The following is a 15,013-nucleotide window of genomic DNA, read 5'->3' as shown; positions in this document are numbered from 1 at the left end:
ATTTTTTACATTGATGATAATTGAAAAACAAAAAACTAATTACTCTTTCCTGTTTCCTGCGTCTTCTTCTATACTGATATACATAATATTTACAATTGTCCATCATTATATCAAATCACTGTGAATAATTTTAGTTAAATCTTAAAATCGTATACATTCTTTAGAATCTAAACAGAGGAAAGCGCGTGTGTTATCTTCGTGCACTTTTTTTTTGTTTAAATTATATTTTATGAAGTGTAATATTTTACATGGTACTTTAATAACTAAGGTATGATGTCAAAATTCTAAACAAAAACCACTTTCGTTGGTTTTATTTTTTAAATCTGTTTTTTAATTTTTGATTTTTTTATATTTTCTCAGTTTTGGTAATTAAAGATACTAGAATTTCTTCATATTTTTTATATTTAGATTATACTTTTACATGAAAATCTAATATCTAATATCTAATAATCTAAATAAAATTTAAAAGAAAATATTGATAATTTTTTTTATAAATTCAAATATGTACTGATTTTTTATTATATATATTTTTTGTTATTATTATTATTTTTTAATATTAATAATTTTTTCTTAAAAAAATACACAACAAATTATTTTCTAAGTGTATTTAGATTAACTGGATCTAAATCTAAAAGTAAAATTAAAAAAATTAAAAATATTAAATTAAGTGAATCTAAAAAGAAAATAAAAGGATTATTAAAAAAAATGTGTCAAAGACAAAAAAATGAAAACCAAAAAATTGAAAACAAAAGTTTGAAAAAATAAACCAAACCAAACACTATAGACTTCTCTTTTTTAAAATCTTTATTCACTAATATCTAATTTTACACAAATTATTCACAAATTCCTTTCAATTTTTATGTGAATTTAATAATCTAATTAAAAAATGTTACATACACACAAAAATGTAACACTAAACATCTACATTATGACTAGCTATTTAATTATGAATAATTAACTTCCCATTGTTAGCTATATTACATCGTTTTCATCCGATATTTTAATTTTCTAACATATATTGCTTTAGTAATATAGTTATATTTGTTAGGAAAAAATTGCCAGTTTGTGTATTGTTATCCTATCAATTTATGTTTAATACATATATACATACATGTCATACAAATAAGTGTCCACAACAAACACTTTTAATAACAAATCAAGACTTTGCATAACGCCTCTATCACAACAATAATTGCACTTTTTTTCCCTCACAGAAAAAATCACATTATTAAGGGAAAATAAATTTTGAAATTCATAATAATATGATATCGCCTCAAACTTTTACTCATTAAAATATTTTTATTACAATAGTTATAATAGTGAGTAAGAAGAAAAGTAAAAAGATGGTGAAATAAAAATTAAAGAAAATCTATTGCAACATGCTCTACAAGCAAAATTAGACAAATTGAAATAAGAATTGTCCTATCAGTTATGAAGTTCAAGAAAAACAATACACCTCATGCACATATTTTAGTCAAGTTTTAAGGGAAAAAAAAAATCAAATGGCATCCAAACATTATCGTAGCAACTTAATGATGTAGAAAGTAAGTACACCAAATAAAAAATTTTGATCAATTTTTGTCATATGTTGATTACTTATAGATGGCATAATAAGTTATGTAATTTCACAATTTCATAAAAGTAGCCCTACAAACACTTATAAGCACAAATCTATAAATATCGTGAAAACAATTATGAAATTTGTATATCGATAGAAATATTAAGTTATAATATCATTTTATTTCCTTAAAAAAAACTATTATTTTCTATATAAATGAAAATATACAAATAACTAATGTTGTATTTTTCATCATGCATGATATTCATGGCATAGGAAATGAGACTCAACAACTCTTGATGTATTAAAATATATTACATATTGATATTAATGCATTCTTACACCAATAATATGCAAATAACATGCAATATTGAGTTCAATGAATTTGTATTATGAGATGAATTACTAAACAAAATTGTATAGTTGTGCAATTAATTTCATACTTTTAATTGTATTATAGGTATAGATTATGAAAAATTAAAGTAAAAGTTGATAAAAAAAAATTGTATAACACTATATATTTAATGGATTTGCTTATTATTTATTATTTAAGATAAGATTGTGATCTCAACAATTTAGTTATAAATTAATATTTATTTTTATAAAATTTCTCATTTATCATTTAAATTTTTTAGCCAAGTATGTATTCATTTCTTACTTAGTTGTATTTTAGATATAGATCAATTTATTTATACAAGTCTCCATACTTTGTATACATATCATATACCAATTTATGAGACATGCATAATTACAATACTAACCGTTGATGAAAAATCACGTGTCACGTGCAACGCACGTGCCCAACCACTAGTCTATTCAAATGACTAATTTCACTCATCTCTCCTAAAGTTTACATATATATTATCAAAGACCCATATATATTTTAACACTATTTAATAAAATTCTTAAAATTCATGCAATATTACATAAAACTCTTAAATTGTTAAAATATTATTAAATCATTTAATAGAAAAAAAAACTTAATTTTTATTGATAAAATACTTAAAAATAAGCAATCTCTCAAAAATTAATGCTGGATAACATCCTAATAATTTAATATAAAACTTATTCCATGTTACATAAACAAAGTAAAATTTATTATTTTAAGTAATGCATTTATTATTTGAATTTTTTTTTTAAAGATGAAATAAACGGATTTATTTATTTATTTGGACAATTTGCATTACTTATTTATTCATATGTACACATTATTATTTTATCTTTTCTCAATCATATATTATTATCAAAATTTAATTTTTATCTTTAGGTCATTAAACTTCTAGTCGATGCATATTTTATAAAATGCAGGTTAATATTTTTACAAGATTAAAAAAATTTAAAAATAAATACAGAAGTAAAAAAAATATAATCACCTCATAATAAATTAAAATTAGTTGATAGGGAATGAGGGACCACGAAATCTTAAAATTAATTTCTCACCTTTATTAATGGTTAAATTGTATTTTATTTTTTTTCTATAAAAGTTCAAACACTTATAGAAAAAAATAGAGTCAAGAAATTACATTTATATTTTGAAAAAATTATGGAAAATAAATAATAATGTCATATATATTTAATAGGATAAATTAAATTTAGTGCATATAAGGTTAAGATTAATGTTGATAACCTCAAAGGAGGTAAAATTTATTTTTTATTTATATATTTATTTTTTATATTTTTTTATCATGTAAAAAATATTAACTTACGTGTTTTTTTTTTTTTTTAATATGCAACAACTAGAGGTTTAATGGCACAAAGATAAAAATTAAAATTTGAGAATAATATTGAGAAAAGATAAAATATTAATTTTTTTTATATATGAATAAATAAGTAATGCAAATAAGGGAGAAAAAAAATAAATGCATTTTCAACTTTTAAAAAAATAAATAATAAATACATTATTTAAAATGATAAATTACGTTATTTATATAGTGTGGCATAAGTCTTATATTAAGTTATTAGAATATTATCTAATATTAATTTTAGATCTTAACAATTTAGAGATAGATAATTTTTTTATATACGAATAAATAAGTAGGACAAATTGCTGAAAAAATAAATAAATCCATTTGTTTCAACTTAAAAAATGATAAGAAAAAAGAAATTTAAATAATAAATGCATTAATTAAAATTGATAAATTTTTCGGTATTTACATAGTGTAAAATAAATCTTATATGTATTATATTATTAACATCTTATATTAAATTATTAAGGTATTATGTTAAAATATGCATAAGCCTTTAATAATATATATGAAAATTTTCAAGGAGATGAGTGAAATTTTTTATTTAAATAGTTTATTGACTGATTTGATAATTTTTATCCTCCCGCTTAATTCAACGGGGTAATATAGTTATTTTAGATAGTCAATTAACATCGTTTATGCTAAATTAATGAAGTAGGAGAATCTTGATATTGTTAGCAAAAGTTAAATAAATTATAATTATTAAAATCACATAATAAATTTTTATATTTGTTAAAAAATTTAAGAGATGTAAATATAATTTACTCATACATTAAAAAATAAATAAATAAATATAAAATATAAAAAACATTTTCAAGTCCGAGACTTGACCACTCACCAAAGCATTTGTCTTCTCAATCCTCACCTTTCTCTCTCCCACTCTCTCTCTCTCTCTCCCAATTCCCCATTTTTCTGTTCTTATATCTCTGTTTCTCTCACTGCTTTTCATCTCTCTTTTTCTGTCGAACTTTCATTTCCCTATTCACCCAGACTCGTATCCATCTCTCTTTTCCTCACTCCCTCCCTCTCGTCTCAATAGCTTATTTTTCTCTCTTATATCATATTTGGAGCAATCTGAGAAATTAATTAAAAGTTAATTTTCACTCAGTTTAGGTTATATTATTTCTTGTATTTTTTATACTTAAAAAGACAAAAAAAATTAAAAAATTAACTTTTAACCAGTTTATCAAATCACTTATTTATATCTCACGATTTGTATTCTCTCAATACTCCTTTACCTTCCTCACGATTAAACTGGTACTTAGGGATACAAATTTAGCTCAGGTTGGGCTTTTCGGGCTCCCGCCAAAATTCAAGCCAGACCGGGCTGACCCACGAGTCAAAAAATTAGACCCAAGCCCAGGCCTAAGCCTAGAGAGTATTTGGGCCTTGGGCGAGCTGGTGGGCTTGGGCCTGAGCTTGGGTCTAGGCTCGGGCTTGGGTGGGCTTAAATAATTTTTTTTGTTTTTTTATTTTTTCTACCAAAATTTTATTATTTTTCACTAAAAAAAAACATTGGGTCTTGGGCAAACCCACAGACCGAAACGGGTTTCAAAATGATGGCCTAGGATCTCGAGCTGGGAGCCCGGACCCGGGCCCAAATGGGCCTAAACGAACCGGGCTCACCCCGAACCGTGCATGGGTTTCGGACCGCCCATGAGCCATTTTTACACTCCTAGGCACTTTTCACTCTAAGCTTATGAGGGCAACCTGAGATTGTGGCTGAGGAAGGCAACGTTGCAGCAGCATGGCAGTTATACTCTTTTTGTCTGAAAATATTAATTTTTTATTATTCTAAAATATTAATCTTTTTTAAAAAATTGAGGAATAAAATAATATGAATTTTTTATTTTTTATCATTTTTTTTGAATTCATTAATAACACAAAAATATAATTATGACAATTAATATTTTTAAAATATAATAATTGTACTATCTTCCTAAAAAAAATTATTTTTAAAATATAATTATGACAATTAATATTTTTTATTAGTCTTTTTCTTGATTTTTGTAACTATTTTTTTATTTAAAAAAAAGAAAAAAAAAAAAGAGAACTGAATGTAATTTCTTTTACAACCGTGATTTATACATCCAGTGGGGGTCGACCCCCTATTCGCTGAAAAAAAAAAAAAAAAAAAAACTGTTTTTTTTGGCCAATCCCCCAATGACACCTCATTGGGAGTCGACTCCCAGTGGGGGTAGGAAGCATTTCTGTTTCTTTTATTGTTTTATCAATGATGCTTGAGACCACTAAAAGTGGTGCTCTAAAAACACCACTAGTGATGTGGTACTGGACGGGACCCACTGCTTGTGTCTTGTTTTTTTTTTTTTAATTTAAAGTACTTGCCAACTCATTAGTGATGCATTAGAACACCACTTTTAATGGGATATATCATTACCGTTGTTTTATTCATTGGATTTTGATGGAGTCCGCACTGTAGTCTGACACCTGTATGGGATTTGTACAGACACCTGACTTCCGTGTGCGTTGATATAGGTAATGATAATGAGCTCTGATTCTACACATGTGAAAACGAAAAAAAAGAAAAAAAAGCATAACATGTACATATATCACAACATAGGTGGATTACACCCATTTAAAATTTTTATAGAACTTTCAATCATTTTTTTTTTAATATTATTAGTTAATTATATCACATGTTATTAATGATGCAATATTATATTGTATTGAATTTTTATTAGTCTTTTTAGCTCAAATTAAATTTCTCATGATTGAGATGTCGTTTGCAAACAGATTATTTTAATAATTTTTTAAATTTTTGACTATAATATGAAGTAAAAAAAATTTATATGTTTAGAATAATTTTTTAATTTTTTACGAAAAGGTGTGTAAAAAATAGAGAGAAAGAAATCTTTAATTTTTTGGTATAAATTATGGACTTTTTGATTTTTTTAATAATTTTTTGAATTTTACACTAAAACTATTACTTTCCAAACAAGAGCTAAAGTTAGTTCAAAGCAATTAAAATTTTGAAAAAAATTCATTTTGACTTAAATTTTTTTTAAAAAATATTATAGATGAATGATAAATTTTATAAATATTAATATTTAAAGTTATAAATTTTTTTCAATAATCTGTCATAACTTTCTAATAGTACCACTAATTGGTAATTTTTCTTAAAAAAATTTAAGATTCAATCATGCATTACAACTGTTGATACGGCAGGTTCTAGATGGAACGGGTCGGGCTGATCCACGCTTTCCAAACCGGTGTCCAAATGATCAAGCCCACTAGAAGACCTGCACACAAGTTCAACGGGGAACGGGGAGTCCCCCAGCGAACCCTCCAACGAGCAAGTTAGAGAGAGAAACGGAATGTAGAGATGAATTAGAGATAGAAAAGCTTAATTTTCTTCTTGTCTTCGACGTCTGCTTATATCCTCCGGTAATCATTTCGTTGTCTCTTCCGACCTGTCACCTTGGCTGAAAGTCTATGCTCTAGCTTACCTTGTTCATGGTGAAGGCGTTCTGTCTCGACGGAGAGGGGTTATCGCAATAAATGCTGTAAGGGGCTTCATTAATGGTGATGTGCAGTGGCAATAACTTTGCAGATCTTTGTCTACTTATGTGTCTTTCCCTTCTCTTGCCATGTGTCTTGCTGCCATTGGTTCTTATTGCTACATGAGGCTTCAGTAATGCTGGGTTTTAGTAGTTGAGTTATGTATTGGGCCCTAAATGATGGGTTATAATGTTTATGGGCTTACCCATGTCAGTAGTCCCCCATTCCCAAGTGCAGCTTTAGCCTAACGAAGGGATACTTTTTTTTGGTCGCCAAAGGGTATACTTTCCGTGACTAACTTTTTTTTTGGTCGCCAAAAGGTGATCTTCCGCGACCAAAAAAGCCTTTGGTCGCCAATAGTATACTTTCCGCGACCAACTTTTTTTTTTGGTCGCCAAAAGATGATTTTCCGCGACCAAAAAATTGTGGTCGCCAAAAGTTAAATTTTAGTCACAGAAAGTGGACTATTTGTGATAAAAAAAAATAGGTGGTCGCCAAAAGTGTTTTTTCTTGTAGTGGGAATAATGAAGAAAACGAGGGTTGTGAGAGACCGGTAGGGTGAAGGCCGACCGAGAGGAGTGACCGACCATGAGAAGGGCCGATCGCAAAGGGTGGGCGAACGGAGGAACCGACCATGAGGAGGGGCGACTGCGAAGGGTGGGTGGTGGTGCGCTGGGCTTGAGGAACAGCGGGGCACGTGGTGATTTGAAGTGGAAAAGACAGGGTAGGTGGGGGGCAGTGAATTATGGTCGTACACGTGACAGGATCCTATAGTGGGAAAGGTTAGGCGTTGGGCAAGAAGTGAAACGATAGGTCATTATAGGGTGTCGAAAAGACAGTTTTGGCAGATTTTTTTGAAAAATTTCAAACTAGCGAAATTTAATTGTGACCCTTGGTAAACCTTGGGCTTTGGTATTATCCGTTTCACGTATCTTTTTGTAAACAACCAAAATATTCCAAATGTAAACTCCTTCGTCGCTAGTGATACACTCTTGCAACACTTCGTGAACTATCTCGCACTAGCATCTGAAGCTATTCGCAGACATATAAGAGAGATGGCCCAAGAGAAAGCAACAAATGCAAGGGTCGATCCATTGGGCGACGACGATGCGGTGGATTTGGCAGAACAATACCGGATGGAGAGGCGAGTGAGAAACGAGGGGGAGCCGGTGGGCGACCTCGTTCGTCCACAATGATAGCAGCTGCGCAGCCAAGCAGCCAGGTTGAACCAGATCACTGGCATACGAAAGCCGATAAGTCGACCATTACCACGGAGGAGTTGGTGGGTATACGCGAGAAATACCAGATTCCCACAGAAATAGAGTTAAAGCTGCCGACAACGAAGAAGAGGCCATCCGATGCCCGACCGGGGGAGTTTTCCTTCTACGAGGAGGCGTTGAAGGGGGGGTTGAGGTTGCCGCTTCCGCAGGTGGTAGTGGATGTCCTAAACCGGTTAGAAGTGGCGCCGGGTCAATTAATGCCCAACGCGTGGAAGATTGTACTGGCTTGTGCAAGCATGTGGCTGAGGGTGAACGAGGGGGCGGCTATGACAGTGGACGAGTTTTTTGCATGCTACAAGGCCTCGGGACAGCAAGAAACTTGGGTCACTTTGCAGGCAGCATCAATAAAGGGGTGGAGGCCACGGTGGTTCTACGTGTCCGCAAACGGAGGAGTTGAAGTGCGTATGGTGTGGAGAGTGCCCACCAAGTTTGTGGAGCCAAAGTTGGGGGCATCAGCTAAGGAGAAGGTGAAGGCATGGAGGGAGAAGGAGGGCGCCAAATGGGACGAGCTCGTTCAGCCGTCAACCTTGTTTGCCGTAAAGTTGGGCCCTCAGTCGACCGGTGAAGACCTGGAACCGGTGGAATTAGAAGCGAGAAGAAAGGCGTAAAAGGCGGAAGATAGGACCATTCTCGCCAAGGCCAATAAATTCAAAGAGTCACAGGCAGACCGGCCGCCGAAGCCGATCGCGAGGGAGAGGATTCGACTGCGCCCCAAACCGCTGGGGGAAAAGGAGTTGGTTGAATTTGAGCCACGACCGCCCCGAATTGATCCTTTGAAGGAAAGGGCCAACAAGGAAGTGGAGGTTGTAGCGAAGAAGAAGAGGAGGGTAAGAGAGAGGGAGGAAGGGCCAGCCCTGAAGAGGAGGAATGAGGTGACGGCGGAGGAGACCCCCAAAATAGGGTTGGGGGAAACAAGGGGGATTGAGAGTGGAGCGACTGGCCAAGGGGGCCAAGGAAGAGAAGAGCCCATGAGTGCCATGGGCCCCAAGATGCAAGTAGATAGTGGGTCAGCTGGCCTTAAAGAGGGGGTGGAGCAGCAGCCCAAGGGGGTACCTGTGTCCCAAGGAGAGGGGGTCAGGCTGAAGACTGCCATCTACCATGTGCCAGCAGCGTCTGGGCGACTGGAGGGAGAAGGAGGCCCAGCCAGGACAGCTGCAGATCGCCTTTGGGGGTAGTGGAAGAAGCGACCGTAAGCTCGGTGGTCTATTTTACTGAGGTTGAGCTGCTAAGGGGTCTGTGTTCCGCCCAAATAGAGGCCACTGCCTTAGTAGGAGCCCCATTGAGAAAGACGGCGGCTTCCAAAGGCGAAGTGGGGCCACTGAAGGTAAAGTTGGAGAAAGCGAAGGCCCAACTTGAAAGTTTGAGGAGAGAAACTGCTGGATCGAGGAAGACCGCGCGAAGTGTGTGCGCTAGGGGGTTGGAAGAGGCCCAAAAGGCCAAGAAGAACGGGTCGGGCTGATCCACGCTTCCCAAACCGATGTCCAAATGATCAAGCCCACTAGAAGACCTGCACACGAGTTCAACAGGGAACAGGGAGTCCCCTTGCGAACCCTCCAACGAGCAAGTTAGAGAGAGAAACGGAATGTAGAGATGAATTAGAGATAGAAAAGCTTAACCTTCTTCTTGTCTTTGACGTTTGCTTATATCCTCCGGTAATCATTTCGTTGTCCCTTCCGAGCTGTCACCTTGGTCGAAAGTCGATGCTTTAGCTTACCTTGTTCATGGTGAAGGCGTTCTGTCTCGACAGAGAGGGGTTATCACAATAAATGCTATAAGGGGCTTCATTAATGGTGATGTGCAGTGGCAATAACTTTGCAGATCTTTGTCTGCTTATGTGGCTTGCCTTTCTCTTGCCATGTGTCTTGCTGTCATTGGTTCTTATTGCTACGTGGGGTTTCAGTAATGCTGGGCTTTAGTATTTGAGTTATGTATTGAGCCTTAAATGGTGGGCTATAATCTTTATGGGCTTACCCATGTCAGCAACCAAAATTATAAAAATTCAAATTACAACTTGCTCGATACTATAGGATTATAATTTGTAAAACATAGTCTACCTTTACATAATTATTGGAAAAAAAAAATACTATATGCTATTAATTTTTTGTTACAGTTTATTTTAACTCTTATTTGAATATTAATAATTTTTTTTAAAATTGTAATAAAAAAGCATTGACGGAGAATTTCTTATTTATTGAAAAAAAGGATGAAAATTTGATGGACAGATAAGTGACATTTGAACAGATAGAGATATATGATATTTCACAATGTTATTATCCTCATGGCATCAAAAGATTTATCTTTGAGGTTAATGGCTCAACAAATCTAAAAATGGACATCCAGATCGTGTGTCCAAATTAAAATTTTGAACTTAAATATCAAGCACTAATGTTACAAGAAGTTTCTAGAAGGAAAGTAGAATGGAATTCAATACTAAGGGCAGTGGCGACTCTATTTTGTTTTGAGTTTTTTTTTTGTGTTTTGTTATTTTTAGTGATTTTATTTTATATTTTAAACATTTTTTTAGATATACCTAAAAAATAAAAATATTTGTAAAAAATGTATTAAATTTTTGTATTTTTTCTATGTAATAATTTAAAAAAAAATAAAATCACAAATAACTTATTTTTTTAAGTGTATCTAAATTAAATTAGGCGAATTTATTAGAAAATTCTCTTTCAAATACTTATATCCCAATTAGTCCATCAGATATTCTTGTATTCCAATAAGTCCTATTATTTTGGATATTTGATCCCCCAAATATTAATTTCTTATATTTAAGGTATTTTATGGATTACAAATATTTTTTGAACTCTTAACAACTTGGTGATATGAACATTTACATTAAATAAATTTGACAATGCAAATGTTCAAATTGATAGTATGAATGTTCACATTATGTAATATTCACATTGTCAATGTAAACATTAATGAGTGCTTCACTCTATTATTAATATGGGTATTTTGGTAAATACATCACTTATAGAACATATTGAAACATAAAAAAATAATTTTGACTAAATAGAACACAAATAAGTAAGGAGAGATTTATGAATACATGATCTCATTAAATAATTTCTCAAAAATACGAAATTTCACAATCTACTTGTGCTTAAACAAATTTTGTTCTCCAAATTCTCAATACTTAATACTCCAAAATTAATAACAACTAACTCCTTAAATCACACACTGCCACTGTACACTCTGATATATATAACGATTTTTTTTTTTAAACCTCAAATATTGGTCACCCAACAGCTCTCATTTATCTAAAAAATAAAAATCTACTCAAAATATTTGAAAAATTAATGAAAACAAAAAACTCAAAAAACTATTTTTTGAAAATTGTTTACCAAACTCAGTACAAATTTGGCATCATGGTGATAACATGTCACGGCTGATATTTACTATTATATACCAATAGTAAAACTACATATAGGGGTGAACTCCATTATTATAATACAATTACTTAAGAAGATAAATGACAAAATATATTTAAATGATGATACTAACAATATAGTATCACGTATTAAATATATTTTGTGAAAATTGTTTACCAAACTGAGTACAAATTTGGCATCATGGTGGTAACATGTCACGGTTGATATTTACTATTATTTTCCAACAGTAAAACTACACATAGGGGCTGAACTCTATTATTATAATACAATTACTTAAGAAAATAAATGACAAAATATATTTAAATGATGATACTAATAATATTGTATCACGTATTGAATGGCCCCGTTTGGTATAACTGTTAAAACAGCTTATAAATTATAACTTAACAGATTATAGATTATGATTTTAATCAGAAGTTGTTAATTTGTTTGGTGTAGCTGTTGGATTATAGATTTAAGTTGCTGAGTAGTGTTTGTTAAATAAGTTGTGAAATAACTTTTTCAATTAATTTTTATTTTTTGTTTGTCTACATTTCTCATTAAAAAAAAAATAATAATCTATAGTCCATTTGGGTCTTTTTCTATTTTTTAAAAAATAAAAAATAAAAAAATTTAAGAGTATAACTATAAATTAACATGTCCACAGCAGAAGTTGATAATCAGAAGTAAGGGGTGAGCAGCTTCTCAGAATCAACTTTTTGGAGTTAAAATAAGCTGTTAGAATCAGAAGCTGTTTGAAATAAGTTTAACCAAACAGTCTAAAATAACTTTTTCAAAGCTAAAAGCCATAAGTTAGCTCTGAAAAACTGAAACAAACACCTCCAATATATTTTTTCTTATTTGATGGCATCACTTAAATTTTTTTAAGATATAAGTTATATAAAATAAAATATTCAAAATAAAAATAAATTTTCCTTTCTTTTTTTTTTTTTTTCCAAAGAAAAACCTTTTATTTGCTTGATGGGTCACGCACCACATCAACATGTAGGTGCCGTCGCCCCTGACTCCTGATCATGAAATATTACAGTGGACCAATAGGTCACCATTTTCCATCGCACCAAGGATCCTCTAGAGTGTTTTTTTTTTAAAATTTTTAAAGTGGTGTATTGTGTAGTTGAGATTTAATGTTAAAAAATTAATGTGACTTGTCATTAAATCTCAACCACACAATACACTACTCTAGAAAACTTTAGGAAAAAAAAACTCTAGAGGATCCTTGCTCTTTCCATCGAGGCCACCGCGACTTGGAGGGGGTGGTATGATAGCATTGTGCTGTTATATTTTGGAAGATTTGTTTCCATTATGTTTTAATAATTTAAATTATTTATATTATATGATTCGTCGACTATATTATTTATATAAAAAAAATGATATTAATTAGAGAAGTATAATCTCATGATCAAATTTTAATTATTTTTTAAAAATAAAATTAAAATCATATTAATTACTTATTTTTCTTAAACATAAATGTAGTGTTGTTGTGGGTTATAAATTTTTAATTAATCTGAATTTTTTCATTAATAATCTATTCAACGAACCTTATATTATAAATGATTCAAATCATTAAAATAAATTCAAAATATGTCCCCATAGGCAGTGGCGGAACCAAAAAATTAAATTCGAGGGGGTACTTATTAATTACAATATCAAAAATTTTTACAAAAAGATTTCACTCAAGTTTTTACAATTAATTTCGAGAAACATAAAAAAAATAATATTATTTGTAACTAGTGTATCATGAACAATACAAAAAAAAAATGAATATAAAGTCTTAAAATAAATTATATAATGAAAAAAAGAAATTTATACAAAATTTGATTAAAAATTCAATATAATGGTAATACCACGTCATCATTGATATGTGATATCACCAACTAATAGTACATAAACACATAGAGAGTAAACCTCACATGTTAAATGTAATTAACAATTCAATAAATTTTATATCTTTATAGTGAGATTATTTATATTTACATGTCAATAATAATGATATCACCGTTATATTCAAATTTTCATAGATAATATGATTTATATTAGTTTCTTCATTTTCAATTAAAACAATCATTATTGTTCTCATAATTTTTAAAGTGTTATCGACATTTCATTTTAATAATATTTTTATAATTTTTTTATTTAAAATATTTTTTTTATATTTACAAAATTAAAAAAAAAATCCCAAAATCCAAGCACGTGACCCTTGGGCGTTCACTCCATCTGCCACTGCACATAGGCTCACAGCACAGTACCAACCCCAAGTTCAAGATGACCACAATATTAGATTTAGAAGACAGCAATGTTAGGTGGTCACAAATTTTGTGATTTAAATGGTCCGAAATTGTCAAAATGATGTAAAACGACGTTGTTTTGACAGTTTCGAGCCATTTGAGCCACAGAATTTGTGACCCTCAAACATTTTTCTTTAGAAAAATAGTTGGACCCGTTTTTTAGAAATCCCCACAACTCATGTATGTATGGGATCTACTTATGTATGTGCAAGGCTCACACCATTAATAGTTGAAATCCAAAAGGAGTTGTGAGGTCCCAAAGAAAGGATCTCAATCATTATTGTTAAATTTATAATCTATTATAACTAAACAGAAATGATACAGACTTCTATTTGTTTTTTACCCACGCAATCTCCACAGAATAAATAAAAAATTAACCAATCACAATGGCAGGGGTTTTCAAAAACAGAGGTCCCAACTTTTTTCCTATAACTAAAATAGGAGGACTACATGTACCAAAAATAAAAAGTAAGTAGGGATGACATAATCAGAGTAGCTAGACATAATAATAATTGTCAAAGCATACGAAAATAAATAAATAAAAGAGTTATCAAGTAAATGATATTTGGATTGGAGAAGGGAGGAAGGAAATAGAGTCACCCAATTGTAATTGGTCAAGGATTTCACAAAATCAGAAGTCCAAGTAGTTGGCTGGTAATTGGCTGATCGTCTCTGAGCTGTACGCTGTGAATCTTGCTTGACTGAGGAGCAATGTAGGTACAAGCTGCTATGCAGAGCCCTTTGTGGAAGGCTCTGTTTTGAAGAGCAGTACAAAAGATGGGGAAGAAAGGAAATATGAAGTGCCATTTTCAGTGTTACTAACTTTGTTGCAAACTCATATGCCAAGCTTCAACTATTTAGAGAGAGAGAGAGAGAGAGAGATTGGAAACTGGTTATCACATTTTCATAGTAGTATCATTTGGGATCGCAGTTGTGATTGAGAGCTCTGAAGGAGCTACTTTAATGAGGTGGTATGGAATAAATAAAAAAATATATATAGACATCACATCAATAGTGTGTGAGACTTACTATCTGCTCATTAGAACGGGGTTTAGAGCTCAAGAATTAAATCTCTAATGCTGTGTTTGGTTGGAGTTTTTGAGGTGGGATTTGGAAAAGGAATGTGAAATGTAATCCTATTTATGTTTGGTTATAATAAAAAATATATGCGAAAAGAAAGGGGTTGAGAAATAAATAAAGAAATAGGATACCTTTTAGGACATCAATT

General features: G+C 31.4%; 1 protein-coding gene across 1 annotated transcript in view; it reads right to left on the bottom strand.

Annotated features, from left to right (window-relative positions):
• LOC114295355 (tricyclene synthase EBOS, chloroplastic) overlaps nucleotides 1-14,660 on the bottom strand; it is a 37,217-nt gene extending 22,557 nt beyond the window's left edge. Inside the window, 1 exon segment of the mRNA XM_028239586.2 lies at nucleotides 14,386-14,660. Coding sequence (XP_028095387.2) covers nucleotides 14,386-14,592 — 207 coding nt within the window. The 5' untranslated portion in view covers nucleotides 14,593-14,660.
• Between the last annotated feature and the right edge of the window lie 353 nt (nucleotides 14,661-15,013).

Source organism: Camellia sinensis, chromosome 7 (genome assembly GCF_055761805.1).
Source record: "Camellia sinensis isolate YWXY chromosome 7, ASM5576180v1, whole genome shotgun sequence".
Taxonomy (NCBI): domain Eukaryota; kingdom Viridiplantae; phylum Streptophyta; class Magnoliopsida; order Ericales; family Theaceae; genus Camellia; species Camellia sinensis.
The sequence above is the reverse complement of the archived record's forward strand: the minus strand, read 5'-3'. Positions and strand labels throughout refer to the sequence as shown.